The sequence below is a fragment of the Bicyclus anynana genome, chromosome 1, assembly GCF_947172395.1.
Source record: "Bicyclus anynana chromosome 1, ilBicAnyn1.1, whole genome shotgun sequence".
In the NCBI taxonomy this organism is placed as follows: Eukaryota; Metazoa; Arthropoda; class Insecta; order Lepidoptera; family Nymphalidae; genus Bicyclus; species Bicyclus anynana.
The window spans coordinates 18823589-18845138 of NC_069083.1; the positions used below are offsets into that span (position 1 = coordinate 18823589).

At 35.0% G+C, this 21550-nt stretch overlaps 1 protein-coding gene across 1 annotated transcript in view; it reads right to left on the reverse strand.

Moving 5' to 3' along the window:
- Window positions 1–20594, reverse strand: part of LOC112048363 (probable G-protein coupled receptor 158) — a 175109-nt gene extending 154515 nt beyond the window's left edge. The window contains 1 exon segment of the mRNA XM_024085862.2: window positions 20381–20594. Within this exon segment, the coding sequence (XP_023941630.2) occupies window positions 20381–20570 (190 nt within the window). The 5' untranslated portion in view covers window positions 20571–20594.
- Between the last annotated feature and the right edge of the window lie 956 nt (window positions 20595–21550).

Genomic DNA, 21550 nt, shown 5'->3' on the forward strand with positions numbered 1-21550 from the left:
TCGCGATCTTACGTCAGTTAGAGAACTTCTTAGATAAAGTTTAGCCGGGTTTACACCCAGCAAATTAGATATAATATAATGGGTTTCTTAATTCTTGGGTATTGATTCACTTTTTTTATCAAGATATCTAACATAATATCTTGTTAAATAAATTGCGAAAGAGATTTCTTTCGCAATCCCTAGTGCAATATAGAACTATAGTCGTCTTGACGCGTAGCATAGTGTGTTCACTCGGTTAAGCTTAGCGTTGAAAAATTAATAATAATATTGTTAGTCATATTATTCGAAGTCATGCGGTTTTTTTTAAATACATTATATTTGATAAGCGAGTGGATGCGGCTTAAATAAAATTCATAAGACGATCCAAACTTTGATATTAAAAAAATTGACAAACGTCATTGACAAGAGTTCGCAGTCGAGTCCAGACTTTTTCAACTTTTTTATGGCTCAATAATCTTAAACGAGCAAAGTTGCTGTTCACTTTTCTTACTATAAGAATCCCACGTAATAACGTGCTAAGGTGACCTATATTACATTTTTAAATTTCAGAAGTATAGGTAGCACTGTTCAACAAATATCTATTATAATAATGCATGAAAGTATCGAGAAGTAAGGTAACGAAGTTATCGCAAGTAGTGCTCATACTCGTAGTGTTTCAAACGGACCAATATCTTCAGAAAGTGAATTTATGTGAGGACGGGTTGAGGAAAAGTTTCAGTAGTTTCGCAAAGTTAAGGCACCGTCCACACGATGAGTTCTGAGGTAACTATTTAGAGCCTCAATAGCTCAACGGTAAGAGCGGTCGGACTCACCACCGAGGGGTGGTGGTTCGATCCCCGCCCCGTTGGTCTATTGTCGTACCAACTCCTAGCACAGTCTTTCCCGACTAGTTGGAGGGGAATGGGAATATTGGTCATATTTAAAAATATGGCAAATATTCTTTTTAAAAAAAAAAAAAAAAAAAAAAAAAAAAAAAAAAAAAAAAAAAAAAAAAAAAAAAAAAAAAAAAACTACACGCGCATAGAATAAATTGTAAATACCAGAAGTAACACTACTTTTATATATTTTCACTTGACTTTTTTTTTGTTATTAACATTGAAATACTTTTACATATTTCGACGAGCTCTATGGCGCAGTTGGTAGTACTGTGGTTCTCAAGAGGAGGTCCTGGGTTCGATTGACAGTTCAGAATTTTATAATTTTAAATTGACTAAGGTTTGGTGTAGTTTTAAGCATTAGGACGTGGCTAGTTGTCACGCTGCCGGCAAAGACGTACTACCAAGTGATTTAGCGTCAAAGATAAGAGTAGGGTAAGTAAACTAACTTGTGCCTCGTAAGCCAAGTAAGCTCAACTTGGACGATCTTTTTTGACGACTTCCGTGGCGCAGTGGCGAGTTGGATTTAGTGGCGGAGGTCCTGGGCTCAACCCTCAGCTGGACCGATTGAGGTTCTCTTAATTGGTCCAGGTCTGGCTGGTGGGAGGTTTCAGCCGTGGCTAGTTACCCTGCCCCTACTGGCATAGACGTACCGCCAAGCGATTTAGCGTTCCGGTACGATGTCGTGTAGAAACAGAAACGGGTGTGGATTTTCATCCTCCTCCTAACAAGTTAGCATGCTTCCATTTACCATCAGATGAGATTGCATTCAAAGGCTAACTAGTCAAGGAATAAATAAAATCCATGTATGTTTGTAATTATGCAATGTTTTAAAAATGTTTCTTTTTATTTCATTATTGACCTCTTGTGATGTGAGAGTAAATAAAGTTTATTACTTACCTAGAATATAATATTTACAAATATTCGGTATGTTGAAGGTTCAGGGTGGAACGTTATTTTGGATTAAAGGGTTCATTATCAGGCGTTACTTGATACTTTTGAGTTCTTACAACCCTTCACTTAATTAAGGCATCTTTTCATTATAATTAATATTTATTATAATAAGCGGTGAAAGAAATAAGGATTACTTATTGAATAATTCTATGTGAGACTAGTTATTTTGTTGTAGAAGTAAGTCTCATATAGCTTAACAGTAAAGGGGTTGGACTCACGCTGCGACGTATTGGCTGTGGGTTCAATCCCTGACCCCTGGACTACTGTCGTATCAATTTCTAATACAGCCTCTCCGACTTATTGAACGGGAACGGGACTATACTACTAATATTATAAACGCGAAAGTTTGTATGTTTGAATGTTTGTTAATCTTTAACGCCGCATCTACTGAAATAATTTGACTGAAATTTGGATTTTACTCTACTACTACCCTACTACTACTTTGTCCCGAAAAAATCCATGGTTTCTCGAGATTTGCAAAAAAACTGATGATATTGATGGTATGAATGATTGTTACACTTTCACTAATTGAAATAAATATAGATTATTGTAGCCTGGATTAACACATACCTACACTATTTTTTAGCCCCAAAAAGTTCATTGTTCTTGTGGGATGTGATTTTGAAATTTTTGAATTTTGTAAATTAAAAAAAATATTTATCAGCCTATTTATGGAGTTAATACCTACCACGCCGCTTCAATGGGGCAGCGTGGTAGATCTCAGCTCTATATCCCTCTCTTATAAGGAGAGTGATATGTAGTCATTAAAATAGGCTAACAATTATGAGTTTGCATATCATATGATTACATGATCGCACACAGTGGTCCACATTAAATTTTACTGCCCATTCAGTTTCACTTCACAAGGCATGCTGCCCACTACACGCGCAATATACTATCAGTATCAGTTGCACTATCTAAGTAATGTTGCATTTACTACAGCAAATTCATTCGTAACACTGCCGATGGTCCGGGAGGGCTGGGAGGGAGGTAGCCATGCCCCGCGCACACAACTCCATACCCGCACAGGCCTTTCCTCTGCCCCGCGCGTGCGACTTCACACCCGCACCATCCTTCCCTCCCGTCGCCGTCTATTATTGGCCTAACCCCTCTCATTCTCAGAGGAGACTCTAGCTCAGCAGTGAGCCGTATAGGTATGGGTTGATAATGAATGATGATGAAATTATGATAGACACAAAACACTTTATTCGTCCAATAAACTGATGTGTGAATTAGGTCGTCTTTGATTCGGATCTTCTTGTTTCACTATTTAGTATATTGGTATGTAAGAAATGTATGTCACAGAGTTATACAAAAAGATAACGCAACGTTTATAACGACAAAGTTAATTTAGTGAAAAAAAAGATAAAAAAAAACATTACTACAATATTGTTTTTAATAACTACTTTATCCGAGCGCCTAATAATTGCTTACGGCGAGGCGGTACGTAACGATTCAGACGGCAGATATGCAAATGATCGGACGGCATTAACTTACTAAATAATTTCCTAATTGCAGTCCTGTTTCGAAGTTTGCTGGTAATTTGCTGGAAATTGAAATACGAAGGAGTGTTAGTAAATTAAGTTGAAATGTTTTAACGACTTTCTTAATGACGTAATTTTTCATGTTAATAAGTTGGCGGACTGGAATGGCTAATCGCGAGCTTCGCTTCAGTTTTACTGCTTAGGGCTACAATTAAAATTAGCTTCGACGTGGAATTAAGTAAAGACAAACTTGAGTATTGTAAAAGTTCTCTGTAATTAGTTAAAATATCGAATCGCGTCAAGATTTTACAAATTACTCTTCTGGTATAGAAATACCTTGTTTTATACCATTGGGTCAATGAAGTAGATTTTTTTAAATGGTAATTATGTGTACAAATCTGAACTAGAGTTTCAATTGAAAGTATTTTTTTTTTATTGCTATGTGTTCTCATAATATGTTTCGGCATTAAAAAAATCGAGGGTTTTGAGTAAAATAAGCTGTAGGTAGATACCCGTTTTATCTTATTTTGTTTTTTTTTAGATACGTGATAGCCCAGTAGATATGACCTCTGCCTCTATTCCGGAGGGTGGTAGGTTCGAATCCGGTCCGGGGCATGCACCTCCAACTTTTCAGTTGTGTGCATTTTAAGAAAATTAAATTTTATTTTATTCTGTTTTCAGTATTTATTGTTATAGTAGCAATGGGAATACTTCATCTGTAATCAATTCCTAACTACTAAGGTTCATGAAATATATAGTTTCAATAGTTCAACGGTAAGAGCGGTCGGACTCATCACCAAGGGGTGGTGGTTCGATCCTCGCCCCGTTGGTCTATTGTTGTACCCACTCCTACCACAGTCAGTTCACAGCCAGACTAATTGGAGGGGAAATATGACCAATACACCTAGTATTGGTCATATTAAAAAAAAAATACAGATATTCTTTTTTTTTTAAATCTGTCAAAAAAGTCTGGTGACAGACGTAGAGAAGGATAGACTGACGGACCGTGGAGTTTTAGTCATAGGATTCCGTTTTACCCTTACCATGAATAATCAAGTCAATGATGCCTTGGAGCTGTGAAAAATCATACTTTAAAATCAATGCAATCAAAACTTAATCTCGCCACTAAATAATCTTAAACTTATCCTGTCTCCCACTTTCCAGTTTTCAAATATAAGTAGCGAAATGTCGATGCAATCTTTCAACCCAGTGAGCAGTAACTTTAATTTGTTCAAACATCTATACTAATATAATAAAGATGTAAAGTTCGTGGTATTGCAGTGGCATTGCATATGTATGGAAACCGAAGTGTATCAAGCAGTATGAATTTCCTTTTCTTTGGGACGGCTTACCTTCGTCAAAATTCCATGCTTCGCCACTGGTAGGTACATACTTTCGTATATCAGAATTAATTTTGTTAATATCCATTTTTCATTAAACTTTCGTAAATATTTGAAACTAAAAATAGTTTATTAACATAGTCTGTCAACGTGTGCAAATAATAAAATTGAAATGGATTAAAGCAAACAGGATATAACTTTTTGTTGGAAGCGCAATTGTAATTATCTATGTATCAACAGCGGTGCTACTGAAAGCCTGTGGGCGCCACACCTTTGTGATTTATTTTATAAAAATTTTCAGCTCGTGCTACTAACGGTACGTACGGTAGGCAAAAGGGAATTTGAAACGAGGAGGCCTTTAGGAGCAAAAGGTACGGAATCACACAGCGGACGCAGCTACGCTCGGAATATCCCTGCGTGATCGTATCAGAAATGAGCAGATATTAGAAACAAAGTCACCGATGTAGCTCAACGAGTCGCAAAACTAAAGTGACAATGGGCGGGGCACATCGTTCGAAGACCCGATGGACGTTGGGGTCGACGATTGAAGGTCTGGACTTTGGACCCTTGAAACTTGCTACCTTCCATAGCCAGCACTCTTTAAACTCGACTCAGAGAAGAAGCGTAAGCTGAAAAACTTTCAGTTTTTATAAAATGAAGAAAGTCTAGGCATTACAGGCTTTTCCTCGGGCGGTGATACAATGGTGTTACAGAGGCCAATTTAAATACATTTCCATTTAACAATAAATCGCTTTTAATGGCTTTTAGTTTTAAAACTCGCCAGCTTTGGCGATCACAATCGAATGAGTCTTCAGGGATTAATGCTAAACCGATTCAAAAATCAACACAACAATAACATTTTCGTTTTTAAACAGTGCAGTACTCAATTTCGCTTATTTCACATGAATTCGTTATGTTAAACCGAGTGGGATTTGGCTTTTCATGTTTGAAAGTGTGAGGTTTAATTTATTTTAATGCATTTCGATTAATAAATTGAAATTATGAATGATTTTTTTTCATAAATAAACAAATCTTGGACCACATCATAGAATAAGAAGTTTTTTATTATTTACAAGTTAGCCCTTAACTACAATCTTACCTGATGGATAATGGTAATTCAAACTATGATGGAAGCCATACCCCTTTCGGCTTCTACACGACATCGTACCGGAACGCTAAATCGCTTGGCGGTACACTTTTGTTGGTAGGGTGGCTAGCCACAAACGATGACAGGCAGACTTGGACCGATTAAGAAAGTCACAATCGGCCCAGGCAGTTATCGAACTCATGACCTCATGTAAATCCACCACCGAGGCGCGGAGATCGTCAAAACTGAAGAACTGCATTGGACCAGTAGTTTGCCTATGTAGTTTTGGTAAAAGTTTTCAGCGGGGAGTTGGGATGTTAATGATGTTGCTGTATTAATTTTTGAATTTTGAATTTTTTTGAATTCCGATATTTTATACTAACGACGGGGCACTAGCGCATTAAAACTGAGGCGGACAATTGTGGAAAATTTACTTAATTTCATTCAACGAACGTTATTTAAACAAATATTACCTAAATATCGTCTAAAATGTCGAGTTGTGGGTAAACTATATATAAATAAATATACAAAATTGCGCATGTATCCGCTCAGTTTTGTAGACTATTATTCGACTTTTGACGGTGATTTTGTAGGGATGTAACTTATCTATAGTATAAAATTATCATTGGTTGCCGGTGTTTTGGAGAACACTGTGGTCAGTGGGCCGTCGCTCGCGGTCATTATCAGGAGGGAGGGAATATAATTTATCAAGGTTTTATGTAAATTGTTGGAAATGTGACTAGGTATAATAATTCGTGGAGGTGTTGGAAAAAATCAAGCCAAGGGCTTAAAAATACTGCCTAACACCTTTCAGATATAATAGATGGATAGATCTTTTAAAGATCTACAAAAAAGTCTTCGAAAGTTTACATTTTTAGCGGAAGAAGTCGCAGGTCTTCGCTAGCTTATAGTAGTTAGTATTCACGTCAGAAACTGTAATAGAAGTTTACATTTAATTTTACCGTATTGTTAATATGTTGTAAGGCTTTTTAAAAATAAAAAGCACTTTTATTTCCAGCTAACGAGTGGAATTGCAGTTACCTAGTTAAGAGTTCTCGAATTGTTGGGCGGACTAATAAAAAGTTAGCCTTGATAAAGTGCACTTTTGTTCTGTTTTCTACAAGGTCATTTGTTTCTATTTTAAAACTGTAATACCTTTCTTTCATACTAATAACCAGTAAAAGGGTATGAAACAGATTGACTTATATACTTTTACAGAGATTGATTTATACTAATACTAAATTATTAGATTTATACTAAACTAGCTGCAACCGCGCGGTTTCACCCGCATGGTTCCCGTTCCCGTAGGATTATGGGGGTAATATATAGCCTTCCTCGATAAATGAGCTATCTAACACTGAAAGAATTTTTGAAATCGGCCCAGTAGTTCCTGAGATTAGCGCGTTCCACAAAACAAATTCTTCAGCTTATAGATGTAGATTAAAGAAAAATCTTACAAAACTTAATAATGAACTAATTCCTTATGCAATTTTGTACTCACAAATGGTTATTTATGAAATATGAATGTTGTAATCCTGAACATTCATAATTCAGACAAATATTTAATATTTTATGTACATATGTTTAATATATACTTTTGAAAAATACATTTTACACTCTCATATTTTGTGTTAAATAAGTAAGTATAGCAGTATTTTTTATTTTGTCAAGAATAATAAATTTTATAGTATCCTTATTTTCAGCTTTTTTGTATTGGTTGACTCAATATCTAGATATTCGTACAAGTAAACCAAAGTTGAAAACTAATAGAGAGATCATATAAACCACTTAGTAAACGGAGAATTTCATTAAAAGCATCAATCGCTCCATGAGCTTTATTAGTTTGAAAGTAAACAATGAAGTGATCGAGTTTAAACTTATCAACGTAGCTACCTATTAAGGTGGATGTCCACTGGTTTAGGAGATATATCATTATCAGAATTTACAGGACCTAGCCTCGCTCTTTCAGAAGTGAAATATAGAGCTTCCACCACGATGCTCTGATTCATCGTAAAAATACTGATAGTCAATTCGAGGAAGTCTGTTTATCTTTGATTATTGTGGTAAAGCTGTTAAGTAATATACATTTAGCATGTCATCTTACCTATATCCTGTGTGTATTGACTTATACAAAATTGAGATGTAAAATATGTCATCCAGCCTACTGACAACCCTTCATGGATATCATACAGTAGATGATATTTCTCAGTTGATTTGATGTTTATTTTAATAGGTTGTTAATAAAGACCAAATTAGTGAATAGGCCAGCTGGAGTAGATTAACTAAATCATTAACTATTCGTGCAAGGTTATAGGATCCACTTATTTTATTTTCATAAGGATGACTCCTTGTGTCAACTTGGAGCGGTAAGGATATTAGGTACCTACCTTAAGGTATTAGCTTTGTAAGTTTATAAACTTCAAATAGGTTTCTCGGAATCTTTGAAACTAATAAGACAGTACTCTGTTCGTACAGTAATGGGTTAGTAACTAAATATTGATAACACTAATTAAGCGTTCTGTGGTATTATTCCGCTATTTTATACTAATCGATGTAATATTCGCCTTTAACAAGCTTTTTATGAATTTGAACTTTATTTCTATGTCACTAACAACGTTGTTGCCATGGAAATGAGCGATACATCTGTGTAACTTTACAGAATGCAAGGGCAGATCTTCTGACGTAACAAATAATTTGCTATATCATAGACTCGATAAACCTTTACATAGTAATTATTGACAAACCTAGTATAATAATAATTTTAATGTAGTAAAACAGACGCCTCGTTCGTTTGATATCCATTATTATAAAATAATGAAAGCTTCTAGATGTTTCCTCTCAATAAAAGTCGATGTAATCAAAGGAAAAACCTTGAAAGTCTATTAGTATTAGGCCCAGGCGACCCCTTGTAACTGCCAAAGAGAATATCAGAGCTGTCTACTCTCTCGACAAATCCGATTACTGAAAGGGATAAATAAAGTTTTGAGGGTAGTTTTGTAAACTTTATAATACCAGCCCTTTATAGCCGTTTTTAAATGAATACTTCGTGTATATATTATCAAAAAGATTTTTAAAAAATACTAGTTTTACGACAGTAAAAACAAAGTGAAACATAAGTTGGTTTTATTGTCCACTAATAAACATACATTATATTTAACTAGCTGACACCGCACAGTTTTACCCGCGTGGTTCCCGTTCCCGTAAGAAAACAGGGATAATATATAGCCTATAGCCTTCCTCGATAAATGGGCTCTCTAACACTGAAAGAATTTTTCAAATCGGACCAGTAGTTCCTGAGATTAGCGCGTTCAATCAAACAAACAAACTCTTCAGCTTTATATGTTAGTAAAGATATAAATAATATAAATTATTTCATTACAAAATGTCGAGCTAATGAAAAGACAACCAAGAGTTCAAAGATATTCATCGAATTCGAGTACATCGATCGGCTTTTCTTTCTTTCTTTCTAAATATACTCATATTTATTCTAATCACTACTTTATGCGGCTAGTAAAGTAGATTAGCTATGAAAGAAATTATGAGTATGTATTGAATGGATAAACAAAGGTGGTATTCTTTTTTTGTTACGTATGAAAGCCAATATGTTGTAGAAAAAATAATATATTTTTTTACTTTAATCAGTAATTTGCTTTACGTACAGAATGTAATTTTATGCAAAAAGAAATTACTTAACTTAGAATGCTTAAGTATTTCCTTTTAAATATAACTTATCTAAGGTGAGACAAAGAGTATTAAATGCCACAGTAAGATATTTTATATTTTCATTGGGTAATACACTAACTTTGACATATGTCAGTTGACATAATACATAATCGAGATTCTATGTAACAAATGTCTTCCGGTGCGTACTGATAACCCTTCGTGAATAAAACAATAGATAGATGACATTTCTTACTTCATTTAATGTTTATTTTAATAGGTTGTAAATAAATAACAAATTAGTGAATAAGCCGGCAGTTCTAAATGTTGGCTATGGATGTTATCCACTATGATGACGCGTAGGAACCATCTAAGATATTTTGGTCAAGTTAGCTTGCTATCACGTTACACTATAACATCACTTACCATCAGGTGAAAAGACAGTTGTCGTTAAAAAAATAGCATGGATAAATCGCAAACGAACCCGATAGTATAAACTAGTGCTAAGTGAAATAGAAGAAAACGCTTTACTAATGAACTTATGTCGTTGTCCCTCGGCATATAAGAGACCCTTACAGACAGAAGGGTCGGAATGGACCCTTTTCCGTTTTCAATAAAATAAAGGCTTTATGTCTGATTTTTATTATTTATAACTTACCTACGTGAACGACGGAAAATTTTTGGGGTTTTATTGCAAAAAAATGCTTCATATCCAAATCAGTTGGTATTTTATGTAGATAATATATAACTAACCATCGCCTATAGGTTTACATTCTTCCCTCATTTGTTTGTTCTATACAATTCTCTACTACAAAAACAAAATACCAGAGATATGTGCATACCTATCGCTATAACTATAATAATTAACTTCTAAAAAAGAAAAGAAAGAGAAATAAAAGTCAAAACACCCATCAGTCCCGATCTATTTTAGTCATCGCGAGTTATCACTCTAAGCCCGCCAATCCGCATTGGGGCGGTGTGTTGGGTCAAAATTCAAAATCCTCTCTTCACTAAAGAGTATTTATTGTAGGTGGCCATTCAAAAGACTATTAAAAATGAAAATCTTTAATTAACTCTAGCCGGGAATCTCTCGTTTATAAGACTAGGCTTTCCCAAATTTGTAAGGGGTCGCCAAAATATTACCTGTATTTCTTCAAAATTTTACTAAATTATTTTCTTTCTTAATTATTAAATGAGCTTCACCGCAGTTACCAAGAAGGTAATACCAGTCTCAAAAGATGAATTACTGCAAATCTCATTAGAAAAGCGGTCTTGACAGCTCAGGTGGCTTCAGAGTTAGGCCTTCTAATACAATATTGCTTATAACTTATAAAGTTTGTTAATTATTGTTGCCAAGGCTATGAGTTCAAAGGATCATGCCTAACGAAATCTCCGAAGTTAGCGCTGATCTTTAATCGCTAGGTTTCTAAAGTCTAACGTTATCGTGCAATTTCTAAATTCAAAATTGTTTAGGGTTCATTTACATGAGTAGCAACTGCTATCGACGACTGCAGTCGACTGCCGTTGACTGCCGCCGAGACGTCGCCAACTGCAGTCGACTGCCGTTGACTACCGCCGAGACGTCACCGACTGCAGTTGTCGGTAGCAGTTGCTACTCGTGTAAATGAACACTAACAGCCAGTTTCTTCATGTAAAGCTAAAGTAACAGTAAAAGTAGTAAGTAGTGAAGAAGACTTTATTTTCCGTGATTAAGATCGTCACTTTTGCTTTATGACGTTACTTTGACTGTTACTTACGATGAAGAAACTGGCCGTTACTAGCAGATTTTAACTGTAAAAAATATTAGAGACTTATTTATATTGTCTTTTATTAATTTCGCCATTACAAAAACTAATTTTATATATCCCTCGTTTATTTATTAATAAAGTGTTGCTATATGTGAGCTGGGTCAAAGAAAATAATCTACTTGTTTGTTCTAATTTCGATATAAAGTAATGTTTTGAATCATTTTTGTAAAGAGCTGATACTCTTACACTGCTGGACCGATGTTGACCAAATATAGCTAAACACCACTGTAAGGAAACTGGCTTTCAAATGGAAAAAAAAAACAACGAAATAGATCTATCCATTTGAGAACTTCGATGCCATACACAGACAGACATCGCCGTCAAACTTATTACACCCATCTTTTTGCGTCGGGGTTTAAAAACAATTGTAAGTGTATCGTGACCATGTATACTAATATTATAAAGCTGAAGAGTTTGTTTGTTTGTTTGATTGAACGCGCTACTCTCAGGAACTACTGGTCCGATTTGAAAAATTCTTTCAGTGTTAGATAGCCCATTTATCGAGGAAGACTATAGGCTATATATTATCCCCGTATTCCTACGGTAACGGGAACCACGCGACTGAAACCGCGCGGCGTCAGCTAGTTCAAAATAAAACTGAATAATGACTTTTTACTTTGACTTTGATTTTAATTCATAAAAGTCCAGCTTTACTAGATGGACTTTTATATTTTATTTAAGAAGAAGAATTGCTTTAAAATATCTCTCCAAAATGGTACTTTTAAAATAATATCTCCACTAAAGCCAGCAGTATTGAGAGCTCAAACGGAGTGTAAACAGTAGCAATAGCAATTGTTTCCCAGCTGGCAATATATAAGATCTATTTGTGCTGTATCTCCTGCACTTCAGAATTTCGAACTTGTGTTCAATAGAATAGAAAAATCGATGAAAAATATTGTTGTGAACGTCAGCTGGCCTATTCACTATTTTGGTCTTCATTAACAACCTATTACGGTTATTATTTGACGGCCGCGTGGCGCAGTGGGTAGTGACCCTGCTTTCTGCATCCACGGCCGCGGGTTCGATTCCCACAACTGGAAAATATTTGTGTGGTGAGCATGGGTGTTTTCCAGTGTCTGTGTGTATTTATATATTATATAAGTATTTATATGTAGTATAAAATTGTATATTAATATTATAATATCAACTATCTTAGCACCCATAACACAAGTTACTATGTATGCTTACTTTGACAAATTTGAAATTTGAAAAATTCTTTCAGTGTTAGGCAGCCCATTTATCGAGGAAGGCTATAGGCTATAATATATTATTCCCGCATACGAACGGGAACCACGCGGGTGAAACCGTGCGACGTCAGCTAGTACAAAATATGGACAGAGGCGGAAAGCGATTTTGTTAAACTATATTTACCTAGATATTAGCAATCTTCTTTACCAGTATATCACAAACGATTTCATATTCCACGTGCTGCCGCTCTAATATATTCAGCATATTAAAGGAGATACTCACAGGAGCAACTCTTTGAATAATTTCTGAAGCTACAATATGAGCTTCTTATACACACGTCATACTCATAGATGGATCACGTCCTGCCTTTATTGAACTTTGAACAAATGTCTTAGGAAAGATATAAAAAACTTGAGAGGTGTCAAGGGACACCCAGATGGAACGAAATTCGCTATAGCTATCATCGCGATCGCTATCGCTATCGCTATCCCCTCTTGGGGTTGGGGGGACGAAGGTCTTCAGGTCACGGCTTATAACTATAGCAAAAATATTACCCTCCTTCCTACGCAGTCGGGTAAAAAGTGTCGTTACAACTTTTTGGTCTTAATTTTTTCCGTCTAGCTCCCTTTCGCAACGCGCGATAAGGAACTTCTTTCAAAAATTAAAACCTTATTTACATTTAAATAAAATAGCACAGTAAATATCCTTATTGAGCATATAGGCTACTTTTAATCCCGAAAAAATCCATAGTTCCCGCGGGATTTGTAAAAAATCCTTGAATTTTAGGTAGACGAAGACGCGGGTGATCGCTAGTTTTAAATAAGAATCAATCATCATCATCATTATCAACCCATATTGGCTCACTGCTAAGCTCGAGTCTTCTCTCAGAATGAGAGGGGTTAGGCACAATAGTCCACCACGCTGGCCCAATGCGGATTGGCAGATTTCAGCACGCACGCAGAGAATTAAGAAAATTCTCTGGTATGCAGGTTTCCTCACGATGTTTTTCCTTCACCGTTTGAGACACATGATATTTAAATTCTTAAAATGCACACAACTGAAAAGTTGGAGGTGCATGCCCCGGACCGGATTCGAAGCCACACCCTCCGGAATCGGAGGCTGAGGTCATATCCAGTGCTGTGGGCTATCACAGCTCAAGAATCAATAATGATTATAATTTCGCAGTCTCTATCTAAGTATAAGTAAAATGGTAAACTTAATAAGAACACTTTCAAAGGGGAAACAAACGAGCCTTAACATTCCCATAACAACACAACTAGGTATTTTTTCATCATTATTTCACAATAAAAACGAATAGGTGCTACACAACAATTCCCTTTATCTATTTTATCTGTTATGCAAATTCATTCCTTGAAGGAAAAGGAATACTTGAGAGCTAAACTTCGATCATTATTGGAACAGAAGTTCGGGAGTTCAATTCAAAAGACATATTCAAAGTTCCATTACCCGTAAGGTTTCCACGCCGAGCAGGTTAATTGTTCCATTTACTTGAATACAGGTTTCTAATTTAATTTAATATCCTGCGCTATTCACGTTCTATATTTGAATTTTCTTTTGGGCTATTTCTAACATCTACCGGCGTTTGTTTAACTCTTTATTAATGGCTGCGTAAGATTTCATAGAATTTTGTGTTTATTCAAATAGAATGACACAGGTCGTCTTCTCTCAGATAAAAATATGAGTGGAACGGTACGGGTCTCGAGCCTTTACCTCTTTGCGCGTAGGACATTGTTCCTCCAGCCATGTTCTTCCAGCCTCTTTAGGGGCTAAGGCCTTAGGGTCTGAAAGGCCTTTACATATGCTTTGCATTGGTTGAAAATACAACTGAAACCGATAGATGGCGTGACCACGTTACCATGACAAAAACGCTATAACAGTCTTATATACAGGGTGCTCGGGAGTATTTCCCATAACTTCAAGGTCAATTCCACTTGTAGGAACTATTTTTTTTAACTAAAAAATAAATTTTCTATGTTTTCATTCAAAGTAATTCAAAAAATTCCAACTATCCTTGTAACACATGCCTTTATCTATCCTTGCATTTTAAAATACGTAATCGTAAGTGGTAAGAACTGGCAATACGTACTTAACTAGTAAACTACTTCTTAATATTTATTAATGAATAAGTTGCGCTAAGTGTAATATAAGGATGCGATGTAAGGGACACAATTTAAGATCTATTTACAAAAGAAATATTTTTTAATCCGAAACTATTCATTTTAGAACACATGTTCCTTAGACATTTTTATTTAATTTTCTTTGAACAAAATAACCCTAGAGTTATGGAAAATACTCCCGAGCATCCTGTATAGTCTGTACAAACGGTCATCCGTTTGACGTGTAACTTCAACATTTCAAAATAGGTTACAAATGTACCTACCTACTTAATTAGTTTATACATAACTTCAATAACTTGTAACACACCTTCTTACACCTCATCATTGCTTTCATGATATCAGTCGAGCCACACCATAAATATAATAAAATGAAATCAATATAGGCAAATTGTATTGTTCAAGGTCTTGTGTCAAATGGTCGAAGCTTTCAAGCTTTGAGAATGCTAAATTATTTGGCGAGAAAAACAAAACAAATTGATATTCATCCTCGTTACTTGTGTCCTCTTATTGATATTGCTTTTAGACAGTTCTTGGCTATACGTCAAACATAAAATATATGATATAAACAACAACAAGTAACTCTTTATGTAAAAGGACGAATGAGTTACTGAAACGTAATGAAAATGTAGCTCTATAACCATCGTCTATACGATAATTTTATAATGCGTTAGTGTGTCTAGATTTTGCCTATATCTATCTCTTTTTAACAATCTATAATAGATAGAGAGGGATAGAGACGAAATCAAAACTAACAATGTCGGGTTGTAAAACATCATTACAGAAAAGCGAAAAGTAAAGAAAGTTAAGCAAACCATGTACCTCTTTGTTGTACGCTCTACGAAATGCTTTAAGCGTTTCAATTTCAGGGAAAAGCTAACACAGAATACAAACTATATACCTACCTACCTTTTGGGCTGTCTACAAACTCAAATCTATCTCTGTATTAAATAAAATTCTTCAAAATTGCTCTATACATATGATAATGTAATAAATATATACAAAATAACTTTCATCTTTTTTTAATATTATTATGTCGTAACTTTTATTAGGTTTTCATATCCAATTGTCTGTCTGTTATGGAATTCAATATTTATTACGTTTTACCTTTATAAGAAAACAATGGCGTCTTTTATGATTCAAACCGTTGTTCAAACACTAGGGCTGCGTACACATATGATGCAAACGTAGTAGCCTTTTGTAAGCCGGCGTTAAACAGCTGTTTATATGTTGTACTATGTTTTTTATACATATCTATACTTATACTAGCGGACGCCCGCGACTTCGTTCGCGTGGAATTTAGTTTTTCAAAAATCCCTCGGGAACCATGGATTTTTCCTGGATAAAAAATAGTGTATGTATATATAGGCTATAATATATCTTAATACCAAATTTTAGCTAATTCGGTTCAGTAGTTAAGGCGTGAAAGAGTAACAAAAATTCATATCATCAAAATCATCAGTTTTCGCAAATCTCGAGAAACCATTAATTTTTTCGGGATAAAAATTTCAGCTAAATCGCTTCAGTAGTAGCGGCATTATAGAGTAACAAACATCCAAACATACATCCTAACATCCATACAAACTTTCGCGTTTATAATATTAGTAGGATAGGATTATGAACAGGTTGTTTTTATTCTACGACAAGTTAGCCTTTATCTGATATCTCACCGGATGTTTTTTATTTTTTATTCTGTACAAGTTACAATCTCACCTGTTGGTAAGTGATGATGCAATCCAAGATGGAAGCGAGCTAACTTGTGAGGAGGAGGATGAAAATCCACACCCCTTTCGGTTTCTACACGACATCGTACCGGAACGCTAAATCGCTTGGCGGTAAATCTTTGTCGGCAGGGTGGTAACTAGCCACGGCCGAAGCATCCACCAGCCAGACCTGGACCAATTAAGAAAACCTCAATCGGCCCAGCCGGGGATCGAACCCAGGACCTTCGTCATTAAGTCCACCGCGCATACCACTGCGCCACGGAGGCCGTCAAACTGAGGATAACTTAACTGAGGATGCAGTCTAAGATGGAAGCGAACTTACTTGAAACAGGTACAAGTTTATTCTACCCATACCCGCCATAACCGCTACTAAATACGCCGCTACCGGCATATTTCCAGTAGTTTCATACATTTTGTATGGACTCGTCGCACACGGTTGACGCCAGTGGCCGCCACACGCTACAATCGTCGCTGCTCGCTTCTTGTAGCCCGCACCGGCCACTAAACGCCGTCACAAAACGCCGCAACATGCCACTCGCGCGATTATGATACTGCATGGGTTAAAAAGAAGCAGCCACTGAACGCGTATGTTAAAGGGAAAATGCAGTCTGATAAAGTATGATAACTTGGACCAAGTAGAAGAATATGAAGTTAGATTATTCGCAAACTCAGTGTCCATCAAGAAACAGTGTCTTTCAAAAATTGTGTGACATTATAAAGTTTTAAATTGCAACTACATTGTGTTATACAAAAATAATCACTGAAGAAATCATATTTTTCACATCATTTTTGGGGAAAGGAGGGAGTAACTAAAGATCAGATGAAGAAAGTTTAACTGTTACTTTTAAAAATATAGATTTTAGTATTCATTATACGTTTATAAGGTCTGAATTTTAAAACTGAAATAGTATGTACCTACCATTATTATTGGCTTGGGTTTTTCCAAACATCAAAGTCACAGACAAAGTCATAAGATTTTTTGAATAACTGTGACGAATTTACAAAATAATGTAGAAATAACTTTTGTCGTCGCGTTTTTCGCAAGTGCCAACAGACTTGTTCATGAAAATGTTTAATTTCGGGAATAAAACATTTTCCCGAATAAAAATCAACACCAATGGTTATTTTATTTAAGTAAATGCCCACCAAAAGCTCGTTATTTTATTGATGCTACAATAATATTTGCTAGTGTTTTTCATTTTATGCAATAATAGCAGACGCCCCGCGGTTTCATCCGCGTAGTTCCCGTTCTGATAAAATATAGCCTAATAAAATATAGCCTATGACACAAATAACATAGCTTTCTATTGGTGAAAGAAGTTTCAAAATCGGTTCCGTAGATTCAACCCCCTACAACCTCACAAACTTTTACCTCTTTATAATATTAATAAAGATCATATTTTTGACCACTAGACGGCTTAGCAATAATAAATTTTGCCCACACTTTAATGCCAGCTCTGTAATGTACCGTACCGTACCGTACCTGCAAGGCTATTCTCTAACGATGTTTTGTATAACTCGCAAGTGCGAGTTTCGAATTCACCGTATTCTTTCTCATTCTATAGTATCGTGTTAAACAGAGAGAGATAGAGGTGTATTTGAAACTCGCACTTGCGAGTTATAAAAATATCGTTACAGAATAGCCTAGCTAGCCGAGTTCGAATCTTTCAAATAGAATTTATCTGTGATGTTTCTACACAGGTATTTTCCAGTATGGGTGGTTTATATATTTAATTTTTAAATGATTAATAATATATAACGCTGTCTACCAATCATCAATCATGAATTTTCTTAGTATAAGCTAATGCTCACCTTTCCTTGCTTTTACGCTTTTCCTGACTAACTGTGAAGAGAATATTACGTAAGTATAGACGCTGCCTAATACAAATTTCGTTTATTTGCAGTAAGTTCAGTTTACAAGCTCTTTTGACTAGGTAGGTTTGTTTCCAGCAACTCAGCCACCGTGTACATACGAGTATATAGATACAGACGAAGCTTCTCAAATTATGCACTAGTAAATAACTTGACGCTTACACAAACAAAACAAGCTGTGCTTTTGTGGTATCTATAATTAGGTGCAACGTATTGTGATGTTAAAAGTTTTTGATGTTGAGTATGATTTTACATCTTGTGCATAATAGCCTCAAGGTAGCATTTCGATCTTCGCGACCACAACCTGCAACCGCAACAGGGTCGCACGACCCACTGCTTAGTATGAATTTATATAGAAGACTAAACAAAAGTAATCGCGCGACGCGGTCTCGGGCTTTGTTAAGTGCTCCATATAAAATCATACTAAGCAGTGGGTCGCGCGGTCGCAGGTCGCAGTCGCGCGTCGCGGTCGCCAAGAACGGAAGGTTTAACGGACGCCCGCGACTTCGCCCAAATGATTTTTCACAAATACTGCGGGAACCATGGATTTTTTTCAGGATAAAAGTAGTGTTTTAATGTTGCTCGATAACCTCCTCAATCTTCCAGTGAAAGTCCGAATAGAATCCGTTCAGCCGTTCAAGAATTAACACGCACAAACAAAAAGACATACAGACAGATAAAAAAAGCTTGTTTGTGTTTTGATATCGTGTAAATGAACGTAAATGTTAAAAAATGTTATTTTGTGAAATTTACAAGAAAATTAAACTCTTTTGGTATTAACTACTACCTTAAAAAAAAGCTTAAAAAAACTTGAGACAGCTAAGGATCTTGGAGTAATATTCGACCAAAAGTTAATTTATTCCTCATATTGAAAATGTCATTAAACGAGCTTCTAGAATGTTTGGTTTTGTAATTAGAAATTCCGAGATTATTAAAAATATTAAAATTAAAAAATCCTCTATATCTGCTTGGTTAGAAGTATACTAGAATATTGTTTGGTAGTATGGAGGCCACAATATTATTCTACGCATATTTTGAGACTTGAAAGACTACTAAAAGGATTTCTCTGGCACTTAGCATCCAATATCGGCAAAGCTAAAAGAAGCTTTTTATATAAGGAAAGGGTAAATCATTTTAAAATACAAGAGAACAACGTAGGGAACTTATTGATTTACTATTCTTGTATTGAGCACAATAAATTCAAAGATTGATTGTGCTCAATTATTATCTATGATTACATTTAGAATTCCCTTTAATTATCCACGAAAACCAATCACTCCTTTACATCCTCCGCTACGTAGAACTATCCTTGGTGCCAATTCTCCTGTTCCTAGATTATGTAAGATCTATAATAATATCAGTTCTAAAGTAAACATTTACTCTGAATCTAAATCATTTTATAGTTTTAGGAAAAAAATCTTCTCTACTTGGTACTCTACTTGGTACTCTTATAACTAAAATGTGCTCGCCTTATTTCATTTTCTTTCTTTCACTCATTTTTTCTTCTTTTTCAGTTAATAATACTAGTGTGTATGTTCTTTTTGTGTGATATTTAAGTTATCTTTTATTTACTGTTCTTCTTTATTTCATGCAGTGTATAATTGTAAAAAATCATTATAGTGATTTATAACTTAGTTACATTTTATTATTTTAGTTAGTGTAAGTGATTGTAAATAAACATAATAAATAAATAAATAAACCTACACTTCAATTTTATTGATATTTGTGTTGATATTTCATAGTTATTGAACGTCTTTAATTTCATAAGGCATTTTCATAAGGCCTTATTAAAGACGTTCAAATTTCTGGGTAGGTATATACTAGCAATCTATAGGTTACTTACCTAGTTTAAAATAAAACAGCCGTTTGTATATTTACTCACTTTGTAATTAATTAATTTTATAAGTAAAATTAATTAATTAATTTTATAAGTAAAATTAATTAATTTCCTACTCTATGTCTGCTAAAACTTGTTGTTCGTAATACGTTTAAAATTCGACCGTTTTAACATTCCGGTATTTTTTTCATTTAAATTTTAATGCCCAATTTCAGTAGGTACACACACCTCCGGGTATTTGTGGGTAATTCCTAAATGAGAATCCAAAAAGTCCATTTATTTCATTAAATAATATTAATTAAATTACCGCTCTGTCGATTAATTAAAATTAAAATATTTATTTGCTGACAGCAATATTAATTTCATTTAATCAATATAACATATCGTTTTTAATTATCGAAGTTAATTTCGTTTACCTAATTCGCTACTCGTCTCAGCCTCTATAACTTGCGCGACGAGGTCCCTCGCTCTGGTGTGCGTCCGACTGAAATGGACCCTGGAGCGTCCATGCCTTATCAAGGTCCTGGCATGCCTCAAATGTTTCACTTCACTTTTGAATTCACAATTCACTAACGTCGCGAAATATATAAGCAATAGCGTCCGCATCGTACATCGCGTGCGAACGCTTTCGCGGTCCGACCTCTACTGAAGTCGAAACTCCGAACTTCCGAAGTATTTCAGACCCCGAACTTTGTGCAGACTTTTAATTTTTTTTTAGTTGGGGAAATCAGTTTGAAAATTACGAGTTTATTTGAATTTTAGAACTGTAGAAGCTTTGGTTAAGGTTTAAGAAAGACTTAGCAGTATTTCCGAACTTTAGTCGGTCGTCGCAGAACAAATGGCAGTCGCTTTATTATTATCAGATTGGATTTCTATCAATATAGGAGTTGTTTATAGCCGATTTTAAAAATGGAGGTTCTGTACTCAACCACTATTGTGTAGTAGTTTAAATAGTATTTGGTAAGTTTTGCTTTATTATCGGATCAAAAGATTCCTGTCTTTTATGAATTTAATTAAAATTTTCATTTCCGATAAAACCAAATTTCCATTTCTAATTTATAAAATTAGAAATGGAAATTTTCTAATTTATAAAACTTAGCTTTTATAAAAATAAATAAACGAAATATACATTTATTTTAGAGGTAAAACCTCATTTTAGAAGCATGCTCTAGAATCTGTACTCCTACCTCTAATATCAGAAATAAACACCGAAAAAATTGTTAAAAACGTGAAACTTTATTTTTTATAACTACTACGAGTATAACTATTCATATAATCCTTATTTCCTAAACTTAAAATATCAGATGGATATTTCAAAGTAGACTGCGTAGTTTTCTTTGGGCGGTGCGTTGTTGTGGTTTGGTGGTCCATATTTTGTTTATTCAACTACATAATTTACTAAAATAAGAACTATGCAAGAAAGGCATATAGTATATTGTTCTTTACTTCTGAACTGTGACTGTGTGACTGATGAAGAGTGGCAAAAGTACGCTCATATGCTCCGAGCCACGATCAAAAGAAGGGAAGAAAAAGAAAGAGAAGAAAAACGAGAGAGCTAAATATATCAGGAAGGTCAGCGTGAAGTA